This window comes from Mercenaria mercenaria, chromosome 13 (genome assembly GCF_021730395.1).
Source record: "Mercenaria mercenaria strain notata chromosome 13, MADL_Memer_1, whole genome shotgun sequence".
In the NCBI taxonomy this organism is placed as follows: domain Eukaryota; kingdom Metazoa; phylum Mollusca; class Bivalvia; order Venerida; family Veneridae; genus Mercenaria; species Mercenaria mercenaria.
In genome coordinates, this window is record NC_069373.1 from 22,886,703 (window position 1) to 22,911,622 (window position 24,920).

The following is a 24,920-nucleotide window of genomic DNA, read 5'->3' on the forward strand; positions in this document are numbered from 1 at the left end:
AAAAGATACCTAGAACTATCACTAAGTTGAGTAACAATCACAGACTACTTTCATAAAGGGATTTTCGTCTACATAAGATAAACAAATGATGCTCGTGTTATGAAAGTTTAGAAGATATGAGCGAACACAAAATGACGCTGACAGGGGCATTAATTACGTAACCAAATTGATAACGTGACCAAAAATAGGTGTTTTTTATTTATGTTGTTTATTTAATACTGGAAGAAAATAATATTTCGTCGCTAAGTTGTTGAATTTGCAACATAAATATTTTAAAAGCATAACTTTGTTACAATTGCGTTGTATAATAGCGCACGGGCTTTGTAAGTTTGCATAGGATGCAAGACAAGCACTTCTGAAAAGGGTGAACGAATTAAAAACTAGATCTATGTATTTTTTTTTACGAACTTTACAAGTCACTTTTCACTTCTTTTGAATTTTTAGTAACTGCACTTCTCTATCAAACTATGTATGTATAAATGAAGATATATGTATTCGTTTGTTTTCCCAAAATTTAAAGGCATTACTGTATTTTCCCAGAGCCAAACGAAAAACAATGAAATAAAGATGCGAATACCTGGTCAGCTGCTCATGGTGTTCACCAGAAGTCATGTGTATTTCTTTTACACTTCCTTGTTTAGTCCATTTGCCAAGTATCGTCTTTTCTAACAGAACGTTTAGCTGCAGACCTGTAAAACATTCTTAACTTTTGTAATATTTACTAGAAGCGCACGTCAGGTGATATAAGATATTATTTTATCTTATTACAAATATATGTTATCTGAAATTTCATAATATATTTATGAAAAGTTGCCGCCATTTCCAAACAACTTAAGCTTTCAAGGCATTGTTACAAAAATGTCTTAAAAAGAGGACACACCAATGGAGGCACAACTTTGAAACTTCAGGCATATCGTCATGAAGCCAGTATGTACGCTCCCTGTAATCCGGAGCATTTTCTAGTTCTATTGTAGTTTCAGATTACTGCTAACTATCTAACACTGGGTCAGTCAAATACTTTTATATAGATTTTGACTGGTTGACCGGTTCATTTCTCAGTACTAAATACTAGTAGATGAAACACAATAATTTGATTTTATCCGGTAATTTTATACTTCAAAGTAATAGTGATTCTAGGAGTATGAATCTTGTTTATAAATATAATTGTAAGATCGCTTACACTGAACTGGCCTTTCTTATTATTATGAATTTGGCAGATACTGTTTGTCAATAAAATGAGATTATCGAGTTTTCACTGTTCTTTACATGATTATTGTATTTTTATCACTGCAAGATATACTTCTGCTATCTGGGATCTTCTGTAAAGCATACATGTATCTTTATCACTCTATAAGGCATAGTTATCCGGGTCCAAGTAAAATTGGACCCTGTATACAGTACAGGTTATACAACTATTTACGTGTATCTTTATCAATGTAGATAACACGGACGCTCATATCTGGGACTGTCTCCAAAGAAGGTGTCACATGCATAATAATTACCTGTATCATTGTCGCTGTAGAAGACATAGGTATCTGGAGCCGTCTCCAAAGCGTCGTCGTACATGCTGAAACACAGAGGGTCTGCCAGCTTCGGGAATTTAACGCGTAGCGGATACTGGAAGCCTGTTTCAATACATTTATACCGTATGTCATCAAAATCCCAAAAGCAGACGCCAAAATAATAGATATAATGTTTTAACTGATCAGAAATACATGGATACCAGCGCTATTTGATATTAGATTCCTTAAAGTAATGATAAATTGACAAAAGAATAATACTGATATTATATCAAGACTGAAGCATTAGTAAGTCCTTGACCTTTGAGCTAGGTGTATGAGTTCTGCACGGGACATGTTACCTTACTGTAAGGAACAAGGACCTGACAAGAAAAACTGCCATGATACAGATTTGACATTTTAATATGACTCGGGTCTTGTATGTCACACATCGGATTGACATGATTTTGTTTATATGCAAAAGTTATAGATTTTACAAGAAAATCAAGTCAGATATATACTTAACCTCTTAAGTGTGACACTGACGTTTGGGTCATGTGTCTAGGTCTTGCATACGTCAGGTGAATGTTTGTGCAATGTAATTTTAATGTCCATCCATTTAAACAAAAGTTATAGTTGGGATACAAAAGAATGACATAAAATTTCTGTTGTATGTGTATGACATTGACCTCTTATATAGGGTTCTGAGTCTTGAATGCGACAGATTGCTTTGTTGCGGTTGAAGGTTTACAAATCTTCTTTATGCATACACAGTTATAGACTAAACGAGAAAATGAAGTAAAATCTTAATATTCAAGAATAACCTTGACCTATTAGTTAGGCGTCTTGGTCTTGCACGCAAGACATGGTGTCGTCATGGTCAGGTTAAAATATCTACGACATTGCATTGCATAGATAGGGATCATGATCTAAGATAGCATTTCTTTTGCACTCTATGCCTTTTTTGCTTCAGCCTTGGGATATTAAAAAGTGTACAGACCAAAGCATAAAATTAAAGCATAGCAAGTACCTTTAGGCAATCTATATAAATATAAAAGATCATCTGTAAAATTGGTTGCAATGTCGTTTTCTGCCAAAAATGTCAGGTAAGTATTTACGCTAGATATTTAACATGAATTGTTAAATCCAACAACAAATTAAATTTGTTACCACTTTCAGTAGAGTAAATACAGCAATAAAACATCGTCCCGATCAGTCCATTACGATTCGATGCGTGAATTTGTTGCACATAATTAGAGGGTCGCAATGGGGTTTGTTTTCACACATTAACCATGCATTTGAATGTAACGATAATATTTAGTTGCTTACATTTAAATTTGCTGATATATGTCTGTCTGGTCGACTGAATGTACATATGTTATGTTCTTCAAGAATGGAGGAAATAAAAGAATCAATCTGACTGAAGTACATCTCCTATTACGCTACGCATAGGATCTGACAACGAGCTATGAGGCCTCGTATCTGACACCTCGCACCAATCAAAATTAACTTACAACATCTGCAAGCTTTTAAAAAGCCTAGTATTTGATATTACAAGCTTGTAAAATTAACAGCTAGCTCATTACGCATTTGTTGTAACAAGTCACCAGTTCAGTGGATTAACGCAATTATATTCTCTCTTTGACATCATAACAATGCTGATTGGTTCAACAAAATAGATGCGAAAATACAAATAGCATCTTGAATCCAAATATACAGACATTTAAATGTGAATTGTCGTTCTGTCGATTGTTAAAGATAAGTCTTTAGCATGGATTGTAAAAGAATCAATCAACCATCCTAGGTTTAGTAATATGTAATCCATGGAACGCGTTCAGTCAGAGAGTTGCCTCAATTAGGAAAGAATAGTTTAACGTCAGAGGTTATTTCTAAGGTCACGGAGTTTAATTGTCCAGCTTGTAATTACAACAGCTTTCGATATCAGTAGCTCAGTCAAGTGTGACTTACGGAATTAAGATATTCCTTCTCAAGAGAAGGAACAATAAGATGATGTGTCGCGGACAAGTCCCGGACCCCTAGATCAAAGGTCATGGTCTACCATTTAAAGTATCTTTTCTTGTACGTATTGTAATTTTTTATGCATGGGTGGATATTCAAATACACATTTTACAACCGGACAGAAACCATCCACTATAAAAGTAATGTGTACAGAAACAAAAGACGAAACAATTAATATCCTGACGGAAATATTGCTATTTCACAGTCCGCAGTGAACAGCCATGTTATAAAATCAATATTATGTTTATTTTCATTAAACCATAAGGGTAGTCTTGTTTAAAGGGGCATGCCTCAAGATAAAAATATTAAAGTTGCAACTGTTTTCAAACAGAATTAACAATTCATATTTGATATCGAAAATGATAAAGCAAATATTCTAATATGTATAATATAAAATAAAGCTAACTCCTTTCTACTTTGTATCAAAATTCATTACCCAGTCTGATCAGCTAATTTTTTTAAAGAGTTTTCTACATATTTTATTGATTAAAAGAGTGTTCTATAGATAAAGGGTTCCTATAATGCACAGAATCGCTTTACATTTTCTTTTCATTGCAATAACTAACCAATGAAAGCAGTTTCTGAATTTCAAAAAATCTGACCTAAATCTGGAGGTGTGCAGCTTTAATGAAAAATCCGACCTAAATCTGGAGGCGGACAGCTTTAATGAAAAATCCAACCTAAATCTGCAGGTGTGCAGCTTTAAAGAAAAATCTGGAGGCGTGCAGCTTTAATGAAAAATCTGACCTAAATCTGGAGGCGTGCAGCTTTAATGAAAAATCCAACCTAAATCTGGAGGAGTGCAGCTTTAATGAAAAATCTGACCTAAATTTGGAGGCGTGCAGCTTTAATTAAAAAGAAGATTCATGATCAGACTAAACGAAATTTGTTTTATTCAACCTTTTGGTTTCTTCTGATTTCTCCTTTTGTTCTTATTTCTGTTCTTCCTTTTGTTCTTCTTGTGTTTGTTTCTTCGTTTGTTTTTCATAGGTCTCCTGTTTGGGTCGCTGCCGAACTTGCCAAGACTTGCAAGAGGGTCAATGATGTCATAGGCGACATCCATGTCGGCAGGATCTATATATGTACGGTTTGAAATAAAGGAAAATATTATATCAATATATGATCAGTGTTCTCAGTTACAAGATAACTATAAATATATGAGTTTAACCTCTGCCTTCTGTGCTTTGGTTACAAACAACGTCTTTGGTGTAACTCACCCTGGTGGTATCGGAGTAGTTGCCTGACAAAATAGAGTACAACAAATCAAGGGCCATAACTCCACCAAATATCCGGAACATGCCGACAATAATTATGTATAACTAAGCATGACACCAATCACTCCTGTAAGGTACGATAGAAATCCATTTAGTAACATAAAAGAGATGGCCAAAACATATAATTTGATGAATTTGACAGATTTTGTCCTACGCTCTAGCTTCCTATATATATCAACAGTTATGTATCCCACAAGACAGTGCTATCTGTCTGTTTTTGAGTCCATCCGTCCGTCAGTCTGTATGTCACAAAATTTGTCAACTCTGACTAAACGGATTTACTTCAGACTTAATTAACAAGATCGCTGTTAAGCCTGAGTGTAGGACAAAATCCCCTGCGGACAAAACCCCCTTTCGCTCATTTTTGCATAGGCGGACAAAACCCCCTTCATCAGTTTTACAAGGAGGACAAAATCCCCTTCGCTGAATTTTACAAAGAGGACAAAAAACCCTTCATGTTTTTTAAAGGAGGACAAACCCTCACCCCCCCCCCCCCCCCCCCCTCCGCGTTTTTCACAAGGGTGACAAAAGAAAACGCGAAGGGGGGTTTGTCCTCCTTGTAAAAAGCGCGAAGGGGGTGTTGTCCACCTTGTAAAATTCTGCGAAGGGGGTTTTGTCCTCCTTGTGAAAAAGATGAAGGGGATTTTGTCCGTCTTTGCAAAAATGAGTGAAGGGGGTTTTGTCCGCAGGGGATTTTGTCCGGATCCCAGGAAGCTACAATATCATGCTGAAATGTCAATACAGCTAGTATTTGTTAAAGTTTTGGCCTGAATATTAAGGGAAAAGATAAATCTACATTAATAATATTCTCGCCATTATTTTTCACATTACATTGACATCATGATGCATTTGCACATGACGTTGCACGGGTAAAATGGGTAATAATTGGTTAAAACCATTGAAAATCATATAATTAATAGAAAATTTTTGTTTTACATGTAAAACTGAAATATATATCACTCGTGTAAACCTTAATTTACATTTTCACTTGTGGATACGCCTCTCATGAAAATTTTGCATATGGTTTTCACTCGATGACATATATTTCGAACTTACACTGAAACAAACAAACATCCTCTACATTTTAACGTCAATGCAAACTAAATATCACACCTGAGAAAACACGCATCGGTGAACTGAACTGTGTCCGCATGAAGTTGGATCCGACTGTCTTCGAAGTTGCTTGTGCGGGCATGGACGAATAGGGCCGCTTTCTTGAATATGGTCGCTTATGATGAATCCTTTGGCCGGGACGAAACTGTCCTAAAACAAGCATTCGAAAGAGCATAATTATACAATAATAGCCAGATTTATTCACCCTAATCAGTAGGTCACTTATAAGTAAAGCAACCACTTTCATTAAAACGTTAACGTATGTGTAGTCAAGAGTGTGTTTGTTTATTAGAGGATAGATTGTACTATTAATTTTAAAGATTGAATGAAATTTCAAAAGATGAAAGACCTGGCCTACAAATGCATCATCCCAATAAAATCATATCAATACACATGCATTAAGAATGCTTTGTATATTAGACATCAACACATTCAAGTCAAACTAACTTTAGCTGGTAAAAGGCTCTATGTGGAATAATTTGGCCATCTGTTGTATAGTCTCCTAGCTCTTTGTAAATACCATCATTAACGGACCTCTAGCCTGCCCTGTACGGGTAGTCTATAGAGGTCCAGTTACCAGACCCCTAGCCACTTCCTTACTTATATCCTTTTACCTGGTTTCGGTACAGGGCGTCTCTCCTGATTATTTTCCACAGTCACATCTTCAATATTTTCTGTGCTGTCTGTGTCAGGTAACGTAACTACCATAGACGTCAGAGGAGTGACAAAGCCATACTAAATGAACATAAATTATATGGCTTTACAAAATGTTTTAAGCGCCTACCATTATGTATTTTCTCACAAATTTTATAACATTGATGAATATTACGAAGTAATGAAAATGGATTGGAATAGCATATTTGTATATGACAAACGGTATGCTACCTTTAATCATTTACACAACAGACTGAATTTTACTTCCATTTTAGTTAAGTTTTGTATGGCTTGCAAAATTACTTTCTCTACTCTATAATAATAGTAGAGAATATTTGATGACCCTGGATCGCTCACCTGAGATATGCCCAGAACTAGGCCTTCAACTTTCAGACAAAAAGATTTGTTTTAAAAAAATCCTATAGTATGTCTATGTAAAACTTTGGACCCCCAGGGCAGGGCCACTTTTCACCCAAGGGGCATAATTTGAACGATCTTGGTAGAGGATCATAAGGCAATGCTACATACCAAATATCAAAGGCCTAGGTCTTGCGGTGTCAGACAAAAAGATTTTTAAAGTTTTTTTCCTATATAAGTCAATGTAAAACTCAGGACCCACTGGGTGGGGCCTCATTTCAACTCGCGGGGCATAATTTGAATATCTTAGTAGAGAATCACTAGAAAACGCATCATACCAAATAAAAGCCTAGGCCTTGCAGTTTCAGACAAGAAGAATTTTGAAGTTGTTTTCATATATAAGTCTATGTAAAATTTGAGACCCCCGGGCAGGGCCTCTTTTCACCCCAGGGTAATGATTTGAACAATCTTGGTAGAGGACAACAAGGTAATGCTACATACCAAATATCAAAGGCCTAGGTCTTGTGGTTTCAGACAAGAAGATTTTTAAAGATTTTTTCATATATATGTCTATGTAAAATTTGGGACCCCCGGTGCGGGGCCTCTTTACAACCCAGTGGCATAATTTGAACAATCTTCATAGAGGACCATTAGATGATGTTACATACAAAATATTAAGGTTCTACGCCTTGCGGTTTTGGACAAGAAGATTTTTTAAGTTTTTCCTTTTGGTTGCCACGGCAACCAGAGTTTTGAGTAGAATTCAATTCTTTAAATAATTTTGAAAGGGGGCCATCTAAGGAACATTCCTGTGAAGTTTCATCTAAATTGAACTGGTGGTTTAGGAGGAGATGTTGTTTAAAGGACAGTGTGGACAGACGGATGGGACGGTGAGTTAAAAATAGGAAATAATGATGAACATTAGAGACTGACCTTAAGGGACAGTTCCAGTATTTGCCTGTTATATCCCTGTTTCTCTGCTTCATCTGATGTAGCAAGTTCCTTGTCAAGCAGCTGTTTAATGGTCAGATATGCCCAGACTTTTTCCGTTATTTTCTCAAAGTCCCCACTGTTTGTCGCATTTTCAGTAACACTGATGTCTATCAAGTTATCACTTAATCCTCCCGACAAAACCATGTGGGGTCCATCTACGCTGTTGCTGATTATTCGTAAAGTGAGTGTATTGTCAATGACGAAATCATCAAGGTTTTCCAGTCTTCCCGAGATCACCATCTCTGACCCATTGAAGTAATTGGTATACTCGTGTTTCGTTACGTTGACAACGGGAGCATCCAAATACTGAAACGTTATATTGTTCAGCAGAGTGACAGAAATTTCGTTGTAAAATCCGGAAATTTGCATGGCAGCATCTGACGCTTCATAGATCTTTCTGCCTAGGCCGTTGTTCTGTATGGAAACTTTCTTAACAAGATCGTAGTCCGCATGTTCTCCAAATGCCAGAGAAAATACTGGAATTCCTATTTCATTTATAGTGCGTACGTTTTTCAAAATTTCTTCTGTGTTGGTTACGCCGTGTGTTGCCTCGCCGTCAGTAAGAAACACTATGACAGGTGATCGGACAGCACCATCAGTGTTGCTTCGGTCCTTCAAGAAGGTTACACCTGTTGTCAGTGCTAGATCAATATTGGTCCCTGTCAATATAAAAACATTTATTGCTTATCAGTTTTTACTGTCCATTAAGATATAATGGAACCGTAAACATCTAAGTTTGTGCATCTGAGCAACTTCTTATCCATTCCTTCACAAAGTGTATGAAGAGATGAACACACCAAATTTCTTCACTATGGCCTATTTTGTGAAATTAAGAAAGGGCCATAATTCTAGAAAAAAATAGCCACAGAAAAAAAAGTCCATTATTCATGATCATCTTCACAAGAAGGTTCTTCATCTATGAAACCTTCAAGCATATCCTTTCAATGGTGTTTGGGGAGTTGGACACACAGATTTTTCTCTGTATTCTACTTAGCAAAACTATCAAAAGGCCATAACTGTGGCAAAAATAGTCACAGCAAAAGTTCTTTCTTTTTGGTCACTTGCACAACAAGCTTGTTCAGCTGTAAAAGTTGTAGCAAATCAAGCGTATAGTGCGGGAGCAGTTGGACATACAACACTTTTCTCTATATTCTATAAAGCAAAATTATCAAAGGGCCATAACTGCAGTAAAAATAGTCACACAAAAATTTTGCTTTAAGGTCATCTGCATATCAAGCTTGTTCATCTACGAAAGTTCGAAGCAAATCAGGCTTGGATTCAGTGTTGTTATATTTTCTGGTCCTTTGGGATCATGGCGTCCATTCAATATTTGTGTAATGAGTTTCGCTTAAGCCTCCTATAATTCTGCTTGGTTGCATTCTATGCTTCCAAAGGATCTTTTTACAAACTTTTATTAACAGTGTGGGAGGAGTTGGACACACAAGATTTTTCTCTATATTCTATACAGCAAAATTATCCAAGTGTCATAACTGCGGTACAATAGTCACAGAAAAAAAATCATTCTTCACATCAAGCCTGTTCGTCTGTGAAAGTCTGAAGCAAATCGGGCTAATAGTGTGGGAGGAGTTGGACACACAAGATTTCGGGACATACATACGGACATTCATACGGACGTTGGGACAGCAGCAACGCTATATGCCGTGACCCACATAAATGTGTGTGCATAAATATTAATTATGCATCGAGAAATAGACATAGATAAATATTTTCCCTGCAGAATCGTGTATATATCTCGATACAAAAATAAATAATCTATAACTTTTTGGGTCACTACTTCAAATCATTTTTTGTTTCGTATAAAAAGTAACTTTTGATCTGATTACCCTACGCATCTTGCAAGAACATCACTTTTTTTCCTACACCTTATTTTCATGAAACTATCACAAACTGTATTATTACAACAATTAACTTACACCCGCCAGCTTTTAGAGAAGAAATGTGTGTTTTTGCTTCCTCCATTATATCTTCGTCTAAAACATCCACCATCTGTGTTTTCCAAAACGAGGTAGATCCAGAAAACGACATAATGTTCATCCGGTCACCTTCGTTCAGCTGGCCGAGAATAGAATGCATTGCTTGCTTCAACTGAAAACAGTCCAACCAAAGATTATTCACTGGAATCTTGATATGTCCGAATAAATTTGGCAGTGCGGACCTTGAATCAAAGGGTCCGACACTTGTAGGTCTTTTTAATATGGCATAACAGATATATATATATAAGTTTCAATTATATATCCGAAGGATTAAAAATTACCATTTAATCCGTTTGATCTTTTAACTATATTATATATCCGGGCAACCATTTTTTTGCCCCCTACCCCATCCCCCCACCACCACCCCTTCCCCCAGTGGTCAGGACTATTTATTATGCCAAATTAAAGTAATCCACACGTTTCGAACCCCCTTTGGATGGAATACGGAAAACCAAACTGAGTACACGGAGGATATTTGTACATTTCAGTATAAGATCGAAATATCTTTACCGAGCGAAAACAAGATGCAATGCTTAGATCTGTTGTTCACGAGTAACAACTGTTTTTGAGCGTGCATGTAACACAAAAATATGTTCTTCCAGTTTCAAGTTTTTCGATGGTTTTAACCTAACTTTATATATTTGATTAAATGAATTTATAAAAAGAAAAGCCAAAGACTGATTAAAGTGATTTCGCACATTACTGCATGCATGCTACATTATATTCCCATGATTGAGAGTGCTAAAGTTCTGTTTTTTTCCATAACACTTTCGGTTAATCACATTCTAAGATCTCTGAACACGTCCAAATTAAGATGAAACGTCGAAAACAAACGACCAGAATATTTGTAAATGAGTGTGCCAGAATGTCACAATATACGCCCGTTATAACAAATTTCTTTACACTAGCACCTGTATTTGCAAATGGAATTTTAATTCTGTGGTTGTGTTAGTAGTAATTATTGTAATTCTTTTGTTTTCTAAGTCCACAAAAAAACACAAACTCCTTACCAGGAAGAGATACCTTAAATACACCTAAAATTTGAAAGTGATATCTATGTTGTACCACAGAAAAGTGGTCTTGATTTTTCCCTACGGTCAATTATAAAAAAAGTTATAATATAAGTTATTTATAGTAACAAGGGAATTAATCTTAAAAAAAAATCAAAGTCCACACAAAAATCCTTACAAGGTAGAGATAGGTCAAAATACACCTCAAAATTGGATGTAACATGCATGTTATACTACAGAAAAGTGGTCTCGATTTTTCCCTACGACTAGTAATGAAGAAGTTACAATATAAGCTATCTATAGTAACAACAAAGAGAAGTAATTCTAAAGAAGGGATCTGCGCGTGACACTCCGTCTCATGATGATGAACATTTGTGCCAAGTTATATCAAAATCCCTCCATGCATGAAGAAGAAATGCTCCGGACAAAGTGTTCATTCTTGTGTCCTTTGACCTCTAAATGTGACCTTGACCTTATACCTAGGGACCTGGTTCTTGCGCATGACACTCCGTCTCATGATGGAGAACAATTGTGCTAAGTTACATCAAAATCCCTCCATCATGAAGAAGATATGCTCCGGACAAAGCCATTCTTGAATTTGACATTTGACCTCTAAGTGTTACCTTGACCTTAGACCTAGGGACTTGGTTCTTGCATATGACACTCCGTCTCATGATGGTGAACAATTGTGCCAAGTTACATCAAAATCCCTCCATGCATGAAGAAGATATGCTCCGGACAAAGTCTGTGGACGCCGCCCGCCCGCCCAAGCGCCCGGACGCCCGCCAGCGGCGTTCCCATAATACGTCCCGTTTTTCAAATGGGCGTATAAAAAGGAAGAATAGAAATGAGTCCATATGACATTGGTGTCCCAACTGAATGTCACTAAATGGTCATACAGATAGAGATAGGTCAAAATACACCTAAATATTATATAAAAATAACAAAAAAGGGAAGTAATTCTAAAAACAAAGTTGAACATATGTGCCAAGTTACATCAAATTCCACTTATGCATGAAAAAGACATACTCCAGACAATGTAATTCTTGTATCTGACCTTTGGCCTCTAAGTGTGACCTTGATCTTAGACCTATAGGGACTGCGCATGACACTCCGTCTCATAATGGTGAACATTCATGCCAAGTTACATCAAAATCCCATCATGCATGAAGAAGAAATGCTCCGGACAAACTTCAGTTTGACCTTTGACCTCCAACTGTGACCTTGACCTTTGAGATAGGAACATGGGATTTGCGCATGAAACACCTTCTCATTGAGGTAAACGTTCATGCCTAATATAAACATTATTGGTCCATGCATGTCAAAGTTATGGTCCAGACAAAATCGGACGGACGCACGCACGCACATACCCCGACCCGCCAAAAGTGACGACTAAGTCGAGCACACCGCAAGCGGACTCGACAATGAAGAAAACATAAATTTATACAATTAGCTAATTTTGTTTTGGAGGGTGGGGATGAAAATCTCAAATAAAAACACAGATGCACAGCTTCACATGCTGATCAACATTCAAATTTCATGAGACAAACTTTTAGGCCTTCCATGCACAGTTTTGACTATGTCAAGGGCCCTAACTCTGGTCTTGCTGATTCCGTGTCAAGTACTTTTTGACATATGCTCCACACCAAAATCGGAAGAACTAACAGACATCCAGATGAACGGACAAGGCAAGGATTAAGTTATACTAGTAGTGGAGAGATAAAATCCACCACGTTTTAAACTACCGGTATATACCTTTGATTTAAGTTATCATTAAGTATGGCGTAGAATGGTGACATATTGCTTACTTGATTCAGTTTTGTTCCGGTCATGGATCCACTTGTATCCAGGATAAACAAAACGTCATTAGGTATTGGCTTGTATCCGTCAGGTGCGAAGAAATGCACGAAGTATCCATTCACAACCTACAGAAATAATTCTCTCATTCAAAAGAAGTACATAGAACATTACACAACTGTTCTATTGTTCTCTGCGGGTTAATAACCAAAATTACCGCACCGACATTTTAAGTCAAACGTGCTTAAAGCCCTGCTCCATGGCTATTCAAATTCTATTGTGTGTATGCAACCCAAGATTTATAGGTAACAGTTAACGGCCACGCGCCACACTTTAGCACGCAAAACCACAGGTATTTTATATAGAAATTTATATTTGTTACTGGCATCGAGTTTCGATTTCCTTTTTATGTTGTTTGCCCGACGGGCGTAGTATCACAGAAATACTGCTAAATACTATTTATCATAGCGATTAATCTAGCATGTTTTCGTTTGCAAACATACAAAATTAATGTTGCATTGTATGTTATTTAGGTTAGATCACATACCAAAACATCCCCAATGTCCATTTCTCTCTCTACGTCATACTGAACCACGAACTGTCCTGCCATACCACTAGCTGACTGTGCTGTTTGGAACTCAATACTTGGCACGAATTTCACGTGCGCTGTTTTCGGGGTGGGTGTGGTTATCACTGTTATAGTGCTCACATCTGTATATCAATTAAAATCAATTATATCTACATCTCTGTATTTTCCACAGGCACCAGACCAGAAAATGCCACTGTACATGTTATATTCTACTTAGCGATGTTCTTGAACTTTTCAGATGTTTTACAAGAATTTTCGTAGATGTTCTAATAGTACTATGGATTCAAAGTTATCGGCAAAACTATCTATGGATGTTAGAAGTTTTGATTAGTGTATACTGACAACATGGAACCACGCAGGTTATTTAACAATGCAGTTTTAATTTTTTGAGGGGACTGCTTAGATTTTCTCACGTTCAGGCTGACATATACCGATGTTTGTTTGTGTGTTTGTTCTAAGCTACCTATGCGAATCCAAATCAATTAATCAGGCGCGTAGCTACCTACACGAAGGTCCACATCGATTTCAAGCACTTTATTAAGTCGTCGGACTTATGACACAGAAAATGTGAAGAGACCACCTGGCTGTGCAGACTAATTGTTTCATTTCTGGTTTAAACTTGTATATACATGTTTTTTGTTTTCTTCAATACATGTTGTTGTAGAATTGTAATTTTGGTCGGTTTGATAACACATTTGTCTTACCCTCGATGTCAGCCATGACGTCGTTTCTGAGAGGCGGGACTCTAAGATCAGTTATCTCGCGTGACTCCACGATGGCGACAGTGATGTCCATATCAGGGACAGGCTGACCGGGATCGATATAAATTACCTGAAATAGTTTTAAAATACATTATAATCATAATTACCCTCTAATTACTTCACAAAATTAATAGTTTCGTGAATTTCTTTCGAATAGTTCTGCCATGTCGTACTGACATGCTGACACTCCCGCCAGGACGACAGCCAGGCAGTAAGACAAACAAAATAGGGCAACGATACGTCAATTTTTTCTGTTGTGGTGGTGCCTTTTTCGTCGTGTGTGTGGGGGGGGGGGGGGGAATGCGACAACACGAGGAAAAGGAAAAGTAACATTTTATCGTTCTTTCGTCCTTTTCCAGGATGACTAGCGACAACACGACAAAATAACATTCTGTTGTGTTGTTGTTATGTCGTGCTGGCGGAAGACACATACTGTTTAGTCACACTTCATTTTCCGACTGACATGCGCGGTTTACGTACAAGAACATAACACATACATGGGAAATAGTATGAAATAAAAACTTATTCATTCAGCAGTACGTGTTGCTATTAACTCAGATGTGCATCTCTACCATTATGATAAAGCCTAAATGATGCATATGTGTAACTCCACTGCGTATGCAATTCGGAATGCGAAACAACGACACAATAATCAATCGTGTTATTGTGTGGCAATACGACATATTGATACTTTGTCGTACTTTCATACTGTCGTGTGGCGCCCCTACCAGAATGACAACACGACGTGTCATAGTGTTGTCGCGGGTCGTCCCCGCAAGCACGAAAAAGCGATAAAATAGGACAACAAAACGAAAGAAAAATGGTTGATACTCCCCCCCCCCCCCCCCCCCCCCCCCACCACTTTTTTTTTGTCGTGTCGTCGTCCTACTTTTATCGTATTCTCGTGTTGCCGTGCTGGCGGGAGTGCTAACATGACAGCACGATATGGCAGAAACGTGCCATCTTATTAAGCAAATATGAACAAGTAGGCCACAAACAGTTCGAGCTCATATGCGTGAATACATTTTTGAATAAGACAGGAAACCCCAATGGAACTCTTCAGTTTAAAAAAAGATACTACACAGGGGCAATCCCGGGGTTTTGGTAGGGTGTCAACTTCTAGGGACGTCCGGGGTTTTGAACCCTCGGAAAGATTTTGTCAAAAGTATATACCTCGTATTCTACGTATACTTAAACAATATTTGACACCGTGTCATGTTTTAAATTCGTAAATTTTTAAAATAAAGAATTAAATTACCAAAAGTGATGTCGTTTTCCAAGTAAGGCGAGCCAAAATGTATTTTTGTAAAATGACAGATTCCACAGTTTCAGGTTATAAATTTATTTAATATGGACAGATTTTCAGGGGACTCGCCATCATGAATCCTCCTTGAAGTTGAATATAAATCAAGGAAAACTGTAAGTGGAATAATACAAATAAAAAAAAATGTATGCTATCGAAATATATAAAGAGAAAAATGGTACTTCACATAATTATGTTTTCCGGAAATGGGCTAAGAGCTACGTTTCCTGTTTGAGCTAAAGTTTGAATAAACAAACACACCATTGTTCCTTTTTATGAACATTGAATTCAGATTCAGAAATAATTATCGCTCGCACTTATCTGTAATCTTAAGTTTGTTGTATATTTGAAGAGGTGTTAGATATGTAGAATGATATGTGGCTTATCCTGTAATAAAAATGTACCATGCAAATTCTTTTCTGTTTTCTGTTCTAGAGCTGTAGAAATGATATTGGTTTTTTCACAAGTTTTATGATCTGTTCGTAATGTTAAATGGATATACCATACCGTCACTGCACATATAAGGGCATAAAATTAATTTGAAGAGAAACATCAAATATGTAACATGAAATACCATTATATCAAAAGACAGCTATGGCGTTCCATATCAATGTCACGTAACTTGAGCGACGATATAAACTTCTTAAACTGATAACGCCAATAAATAGCAGATTATGTTGAATTCCTATAAGTTTGGTATCAGTTATGCAAGACTCTCCCCGAGCCGTGATAAAAGGCTCAACAAATTTTGCATAAGGCCTAAAAAAAATATTTGTTTCTGGTAACATGCTAAAAAAATCAGGGTAGGTAGGTCGGAAGGTCGGATTTTTTTTTTTTTGGAGGTTGGGGGGGGGGGGGATTTTTTTTTTTATTTAGGGAGACTTTTCGGAAATTATTTTTGTGTCAAAAAATGAATACAAATAAGGGGGTTATGCCTTTAGAGCATCAGTATGTTGATTTCTAACATCACTGACCATGTTTAAAGCATAAAAATGCAATTTTGCAACTTTTTGTCAAAATTTCGAAAAAAATATTCTTCAAGGCCATAAAACATTTAGGGTCGAGCCAAAAATTTAGGGTAGGTCGGTATACCGAAAACAAACATTTTTAACGCCTAAATCTACCTATAATTTTAGATAAATAGATTTACTATTTTTTATCTCGTGTTAAAGTACAAAATGTTGCAATAGCTAACCTGTTCATAATGGCCACGTGTTCTCTTCAACAGTTCCTGGTATGTGAGGTTGAACGACACCTTGCTCTGTGGGGCCACAGTAACTGCCAAGTTAAATCTGTTCGTCTCTCTATGTCTTAAAAGTATGAGGATGTAATACAGTTAAATGCCAAACATAATTTCCGCATATAGACTTACATACGTTACCAGCCTTTATTTTGATAACGCATGCCGTATTATGAATTTCGTCAATAAGTGAGAATGCATGTATTAAATGCAATATTTAAATAGATATAGTATTCAGGAAAATTAACGTAAACATAGTTAAATATGGAGTAGACTTCATCCACAAAATCATGTAAGTAGCAAAGTATAGATTTTCTTTTGTACGGGGTTTGCATACTGCGTAGAAAATGCAATAAAATAACATAAATTAAAATTTTGCACTCATTCAAGCGCTTAAAGAAAAAGCACCGTAAATAATATTATATAATTGACCTTGTTCCAACTGACCTTGTTCCACATACCCCGTACTTCCTCTCTCCGACACACTACGTACTATACCCCGCACTTACTGACCTTGTTCCAGCACATCTTCTCCCCGTCGCACTACATACTAACCTTGCACATTCTCCCCGTTGCACAGCGTACTGACATTGGTCCAGTGTACCCCGCACTTTCTCCCCGTTGAACAGCGTACTGACATTGGTCCAGTGTACCCCACACTTCCTCCCCGTTGCACTGCGTACTGACTTTGTTCCAGTGTACCCGCACTTTCTCCCCGTTGCACTGCATACTGACATTGGTCCAGTGTACCCCGCACTTCCTCCCCGTTGCACAGCGTACTGACATTGGTCCAGTGTACCCCGCACTTCTTCCTCCCCGTTGCACTGCGTACTGACATTGGTCCAGTGTACCCTGCACTTCCTCCCCGTTGCACAGCGTACTGACATTGGTCCAGTGTACCCCGCACTTCCTCCCCGCTGCACTACGTACTGACCTTGTTGCAGTGTACCCCACACTTTCTACCCGTTGCACTGTGTACAGACCTTGTTCCAGTGTACCCCGCACTTTCTCCTCGTTGCACTGTGTACCGACCTTGTTCTAGTATAGCCCGCACTTTTCCCCGTTGTAGTACGTACCGACCTTGTTCCAGTGTATCCCGCACTTTCTCCCCGTGGCACCGCGTACTGACATTGTTCCAGTGTAACCCACACTTTCTCCCTGTTGCACTACGTACTAACCTTTTTCCAGTGTATCCCGCACTTTCTCCTAATAGCACTGCGTACTGACCTTGTTCCAGTGTAACCTGCACTTTCTCCCCGTTGCACTACGTACTGACCTTGTTCCAGTGTATCCCGCACTATCTCCCCCTTGCACTGCGTACAGACGTTGTTCCAGTGTAACCCGCACTTTCTCCCCGTTGCACTACGTACTGACCTTGTTCCAGTGTATCCCGCACTTTCTCCTAATTGCACTGCGTACAGACCTTGTTCCAGTGTAACCTGCTCTTTCTCCCCGTTGCACTGCGTACAGACCTTGTTCCAGTGTAACCCGCACTTTCTCCCCGTTGCACTGCGTACAGACCTTGTTCTAGTATAGCCCACACTTTCTCCCCGTTGCACTACGTACTGACCTTGTTCCAGTGTAACCCGCACTTTCTCCCCGTTGCACTGCGTACAGACCTTGTTCTAGTATAGCCCGCACTTTCTCCCTGTTGCACTACGTACTGACCTTGTTCCAGTGTAACCCGCACTTTCTCCCCGTTGCACTGTGTACAGACCTTGTTCTAGTATAGCCCGCACTTTCTCCCCGTTGCACTACGTACTGACCTTGTTCTAGTATAGCCCGCACTTTCTCCCCGTTGCACTACGTACTGACCTTGTTCCAGTGTAACCCGCACTTTCTCCTAATTGCACTGCGTACAGACCTTGTTCTAGTATAGCCTGCACTTTCTCCCCGTTGCACTACGTACTGACCTTGTTCCAGTGTAACCCGCACTTTCTCCCCGTTGCACTGCGTACAGACCTTGTTCCAGTGTATCCCGCACTTTCTCCTCGTAGCACTGCGTACCGACCTTGTTCCAGTATAGCCCACACTTTCTCCCCGTTGTTATACGTACCGACCTTGTTCCAGTGTACCCCGCACTTCCTCCCCGTTGCACTGCGTACCGACCTTGTTCCAGTGTAGGCCGCACTTTCTTCCCGTTGCACTGCGTACCGACCTTGTTCCAGTATAGCCCGCACTTTCTCCCCGTTGTAGTACGTACCGACTTTGTTCCAATGTACCCCGCACTTTCTCCCCGTTGCACTACGTACCGACCTTGTTCCAGTGTACACCGTACTTTCTCCCCGTCGCACTACGTAATGACCTTGCATATTTCTCCTCGTTGCCCTGCGTAATTACTTTGTTACAGTGTATCCCGCACTTTCTCTCGGTTGCTCTGCGTACTGACCTTGTGCCAGTGTATCCCTCACTTCCTCCCTTGCTCACTACATACCGACCATGTTCTAGTGTACCACTACGTACTGACCTTGTTCCTGTGTACTCCGCACTTTCTCCCCGTTGCACTGCGAACTGACCTTGTTCCAGTGTACCCCGTACTTTCTTCCCGTTGCATTGCGTACTGACCTTGTTCCGGTATACCCCACACAGTATAGCCCGCACTTTCTTCTCAATGTCTCACTTCCTACTGACCTTGTTCACATTTCACCGTAGCACTATGTACTGACCTTGCAAGTTCTCCTCGTTGAACTATGTATTGACGTAGTTCTAGTGTACCCCGCATTTGCTCTCCATTGAACTACGTATTGACGTTGTTCTAGTGTACCCCGCATTTGCTCTCCGTTGCACTACGTACTGACCTTGCTCCGGTATAACCCTCACTTTCTCCTCTTTGAACTACAGTGTATATTGACCTTGTTCCAATATACCCTGCACTTTCTCCTCTTTGAACTACAATGTATACTGACCTTGTTCCAAGGTACCCTGAACTTTCTCCTCTTTGAACTACAATGTATACTGACCTTGTTCCAAGATACCCTGCACTTTTTCCAATTTGAACTACAATGTATACTGACCTTGTTCCAAGATACCCTGCACTTTTTCCAATTTGAACTACAATGTATACTGACCTTGTTCCAAGATACCCTGCACTTTCTCCCCTTTGAACTACAATGTATATTGACCTTGTTCCAACATACCCTCACTTTCTCCTCTTTGAACTACAATGTATACTGACCTTGTTCCAATATACCCTGCACTTTCTCCTCTTTGAACTACAATGTATACTGACCTTGTTCCAAAATACCCTGCACTTTCTCCTCTTTGAACTACAATGCATACTGACCTTGTTCCAATGTACCCTTCATATTCTCCCCTTTGAACTACAATGTATACTGACATTGTTCCAATATACCCTGCACTTTCTCCCCTTTGAACTACAATGTATACTGACCTTGTTCCAATATACCTTACACTTTCTCCCCTTTGAACTACAATGTATTCTGACCTTGTTCCAATATACCCTGCACTTTTTCCAATTTGAACTACAATGTATACTGACCTTGTTCCAATATACCCTCACTTTCTCCCCTTTGAACTACACTGTATACTGACCTTGTTCCAATATACCCTGCACTTTCTCCCCTTTGAACTACAATGTATACTGACCTTGTTCCAATATACCCTCACTTTCTCCCCTTTGAACTACACTGTATACTGACCTTGTTCCAATATACCCTCACTTTCTCCCCTTTGAACTACACTGTATACTGACCTTGTTCCAATATACCCTCACTTTCTCCCTCTTGAACTACACTGTATACTGACCTTGTTCCAATATACCCTAGCACTTGTCTCCCTTTAATCTCCTGTAACTATGTATATTGACCTTGTTCTAATGATACCCTCACGCATTTCTCCCATTGACTACAAACTGTATACTGACCTTGTTCCAATATACCCCCACTTTCTCCCTTTGAACTACAGTATACTGACCTTGTTCAATATACCCTCACTTTCTCCCTTTGAACTACACTGTATACTGACCTTGTTCCAAATACCCTGCACTTTCTCCTCTTTGAACTACAATGTATACTGACCTTGTTCCAATACCCTGCACTTTCTCCTCTTTGAACTACAATGTATACTGACCTTGTTCCAAATACCCTCACTTTCTCCCATTTGAACTACATGTATACTGACCTTGTTCCAATATACCCTCACTTTCTCCCCTTTGAACTACACTGTATACTGACCTTGTTCCAATATACCCTCACTTTCTCCCCTTTGAACTACACTGTATACTGACCTTGTTCCAATATACCCTCACTTTCTCCTCTTTGAACTACACTGTATACTGACCTTGTTCCAATATACCCTGCACTTTCTCCTCTTTGAACTACAATGTATACTGACCTTGTTCCAATATACCCTGCACTTCTTCCCCTTTGAACTGCAATGTATACTGACATTGTTCCAAGTACCCTGCACTTTCTCCCCTTTGAACTAGCAATGTATACTGACATTGTTCCAATATACCCTGCACTTTCTCCCTTTGAACTACAATGTATACTGACCTTGTTCCAATATACCTCACTTTCTCCCTTTGAACTACAATGTATACTGACCTTGTTCCAATATACCCTGCACTTTCTCCTCTTTGAACTACAATGTATATTGACCTTGTTCCAATATACCCTCATTTTCTCCTCTTTGAACTACAATTTATACTGACCTTGTTCCAATATACCCTGCACTTTCTCCTCTTTGAACTACAATGTATACTGACCTTGTTCCAATATACCCTCACTTTCTCCTCTTTGAACTACAATGTATACTGACCTTGTTCCAATATACCTGCACTTTCTCCCCTTTGAACTACACTGTATACTGACCTTGTTCCAATATACCCTGCACTTTCTCCCCTTTGAACTACAATGTATACTGACCTTGTTCCAATATACCCTGCACTTTCTCCCCTTTGAACTACAATGTATACTGACCTTGTTCCAATATACCCTGCACTTTCTCCCCTTTGAACTACACTGTATACTGACCTTGTTCCAATATACCCTCACTTTTCCCCTTTGAACTACAACTGTATACTGACCTTGTTCCAATATACCCTCACTTTCTCCCTTTGAACTACATGTATACTGACCTTGTTCCAATATACCCTGCACTTTCTCCCTTTGAACTACAATGTATACTGACCTTGTTCCAATATACCCTGCACTTCTTCCCCTTTGAACTGCAATGTATACTGACCTTGTTCCAATATACCCTGCACTTTCTCCCCTTTGAGCTACTATGTATACTGACCTTGTTCCAATATACCCTCACTTTCTCCCCCTTTGAACTACAATTTATACTGACCTTGTTCCAATATACCTGCACTTTCTCCCCCTTTGAACTACAATGTATACTGACCTTGTTCCAATATACCCTGCACTTTCTCCCCTTTGAACTATAATGTATACTGACCTTGTTCCAATATACCCTGCACTTTCTCCCCTTTGAACTACAATGTATACTGACCTTGTTCCAATATACCCTGCATTTTCTCCCCTTTGAACTACAATGTATACTGACCTTGTTCCAATATACCGTATAGCGGGTTATTTCTGCGGTCAAAATATTCTGCATTTAGGCCCCCAAAAATGTGAAACAAATCTCTGCGTGTTTAATTTCTGCGTTTTCACTTAAAAGGAAGAGAAATTTCTGCGTTTTCGATGCCAAGGAGGAGGTAATTCCTCGCATGATCGGACGTTGTGAGAATGATAGCGTACGAAAACAATAAACTAAATTACTGGTAACTGCTGTAAACTAATTTGCATTTAATGAATACATTGTAGGATATAATAACTTACGAAATAAAAAAATTACCTCGTGTAGCATAGCGTGAAACAACGTTGGTGAAAAAAATGCAGATGTTTTGCATTTTGAATTTTTGCTGGATGAATATTCTGCTGGAAATATTTTTGCGATTCTACCGAAAGACCGCAGAAATGCAAAAATATCCCTCCCGCAGAAATATCCCGCTATACGGTACCCTGCACTTTCTCCCCTTTGAACTACAATGTATACTGACCTTGTTCCAATATACCCTGCATTTTCTCCCCTTTGAACTACAATGTATAATGACCTTGTTCCAATATACCCTGCACTTTCTCCCCTTTGAACTACAATGTATACTGACCTTGTTCCAATATACCCTGCGCTTTCTCCCCTTTGAACTACAATGTATACTGACCTTGTTCCAATATACCCTGCACTTTCTCCCCTTTGAACTACAATGTATACTGACCTTGTTCCAATATACCCTGCACTTTCTCCTCTTTGAACTACAATGTATACTGACCTTGTTCCAATATACCCTCACTTTCTTCCCTTTGAACTACAATGCATACTGACCTTGTTACAATATACCCTGCACTTTCTCCCCTTTGAACTACAATGTATACTGACCTTGTTCCAATATACCCTGCACTTTCTCCCCTTTGTGCTACAATGTATACTGACCTTGTTCCAATATACCCTCACTTTCTCCCCCTTTGAACTACAATGTATACAGACCTTGTTCCAATATACCTGCACTTTCTGCCCTTTGAACTACAATGTATACTGACCTTGTTCCAATATACCCTGCACTTTCTCCCGTATACTGACCTTGTTCCAATATACCCTGCACTTTCTCCCCGTTGCTGAGCTGCCTCGTACTGTTTCTTAGCAACCTCCTTTTCTTTGATCTCGCCAGTTATTATTTTACCGTCTATTTCTCTATAAATACAAGGGTAGAATTGAAATTTGTTCTAGATTTCTCTGTAACAAAAATCTAAGATATTTCTTCCTAATAAATGCGCAAAAAAAACCCATAAAATGTTTGAAGCAAGCACCTACACAATATGTCTATTCAGAAGGAACTTTTATTAGTATATGTACCGGTCTACAGTCTACCAATGCTTAGAAGAACAAAATGTGAGATACTTTCAGATCTATCTGTTCAGGCAAAGACATGAAAGTCGCATCCATTCTCACGTATAGATGCCATACTTTTACTTTCTTGCTAGTGATGATATACAAGATGTCTATTATTCAGAGCATGCGATGACTCCTACACTGATAAGTCAATGCTAACATGAATAATACGTGTCCCGATAAGCGGTCAGTTCAAAATTTACCCGAGATATAATGCTAACAGAAATGACTTGGTCTGTATCATGGTTGATGTCTTAGATGATATTGATATCTGTCAAAGATCTCTGACTGTTAACCCATGGCAGATTACATGTGAGAATGAAATAATTATACTTATTACAGCGTTAGGTTTGTAATGAAAGCCTCGTTTGGCAGTGTGACGTCAAAGATGGCTTCTCTCGGTTGCATGTCAACGTTCTTTATCCGGCTTGTCACCGTCGTCGTGGAAAAACGGTATCTGATGTCGGAATAAATGTGCAGGGAATGAATCTCTGGCTTCTGAAATGACATTCGTGCATTATTCTAAAACAAGCGATTTCTTCATTTCTTCAGTTTATCATTGATGTCAATGAGAGAAGTTTCCGGTCCTTGCGGATCATGACTTGAAACTGTATTAACTTTTTAATTATATATTGATCTCAGTGAAATGTTGATACGTCGGAGTCTTCATAGAAATGTCAGAAGCAGATGCACGACTATGGAGTGAAAGTTTTGTGAGCTTTAATTTGGCACAATAGTTACTATTTTGTCCACTATAACAGGGTTTCTTAACTCCCCTGCCCCTTATCGATGTGGGTTCGAGCCCCACTCGATGCGTTGAATTCTTCATGTGAGGAAGCCGTCCAGTTGGATTACGGAAGGTCGGTGGTTCTACCAAGGTGCCCGCCCGTAATGAAATAATGCACGGAGGGACACCTGGGATCTTCCTCCACCATCAAAGCTGGAAAGTCGCCATATGACCTTTAATTGTGTCGGTGCGACGTTAAACCCAACAAAAAAAATCTTAATTCTGCAAGAACCAAATGAAAACAATATATCATTCTACAGGTATCCACAGGAATGTTACTTTCTCAAGTTTGAAGAGATCTTTAATGCGATATTTTATGACTTATTTTAGAAAAGTTTCTTAACGGGGTAAATTAGACGATAAATCACAAGAAGGCCTTGATTGTTTTCGTTCTGACATGCTCATTGACATAATTATTTTAATAAATACTATGCTGAACTTCATTTACCCGAGGAGTAATGTATCGGATGTCATGCGGCTATTTGACGTCATAATTAACGTCATAATGCTCTCTTACCGGTCCGCGCGTCAACCGTTGTTTATCGCAGAATATACAGAGCTTGATTTCCTTCTTTGTTTAAATAGAAATCAAGTCAAGTCATGTTAGAATGTTTA

At 38.7% G+C, this 24,920-nt stretch overlaps 1 protein-coding gene across 2 annotated transcripts in view; it reads right to left on the bottom strand.

Annotated features, from left to right (window-relative positions):
* Nucleotides 1-24,920, bottom strand: part of LOC123529366 (inter-alpha-trypsin inhibitor heavy chain H3-like) — a 28,339-nt gene that overhangs the window by 1,823 nt on the left and 1,596 nt on the right. The window contains exons 2-14 of one of the 2 annotated variants that reach the window (XM_053521323.1): nt 23,859-24,016; nt 23,210-23,320; nt 16,559-16,673; nt 14,004-14,130; nt 13,258-13,421; nt 12,722-12,838; nt 9,844-10,015; nt 7,850-8,568; nt 6,520-6,640; nt 5,906-6,055; nt 4,419-4,592; nt 1,503-1,625; nt 578-689 (exon numbers count right to left, since the gene is read on the bottom strand). In XM_053521323.1, the coding sequence (XP_053377298.1) occupies nt 578-689; nt 1,503-1,625; nt 4,419-4,592; nt 5,906-6,055; nt 6,520-6,640; nt 7,850-8,568; nt 9,844-10,015; nt 12,722-12,838; nt 13,258-13,421; nt 14,004-14,130; nt 16,559-16,673; nt 23,210-23,320; nt 23,859-24,016 (2,363 nt within the window). Of the gene's footprint in view, nt 1-577; nt 690-1,502; nt 1,626-4,418; nt 4,593-5,905; nt 6,056-6,519; nt 6,641-7,849; nt 8,569-9,843; nt 10,016-12,721; nt 12,839-13,257; nt 13,422-14,003; nt 14,131-16,558; nt 16,674-17,158; nt 17,517-23,209; nt 23,321-23,858; nt 24,017-24,920 lie in introns of those variants that run through there. The other variant, XM_053521324.1, reaches the window with a different exon arrangement.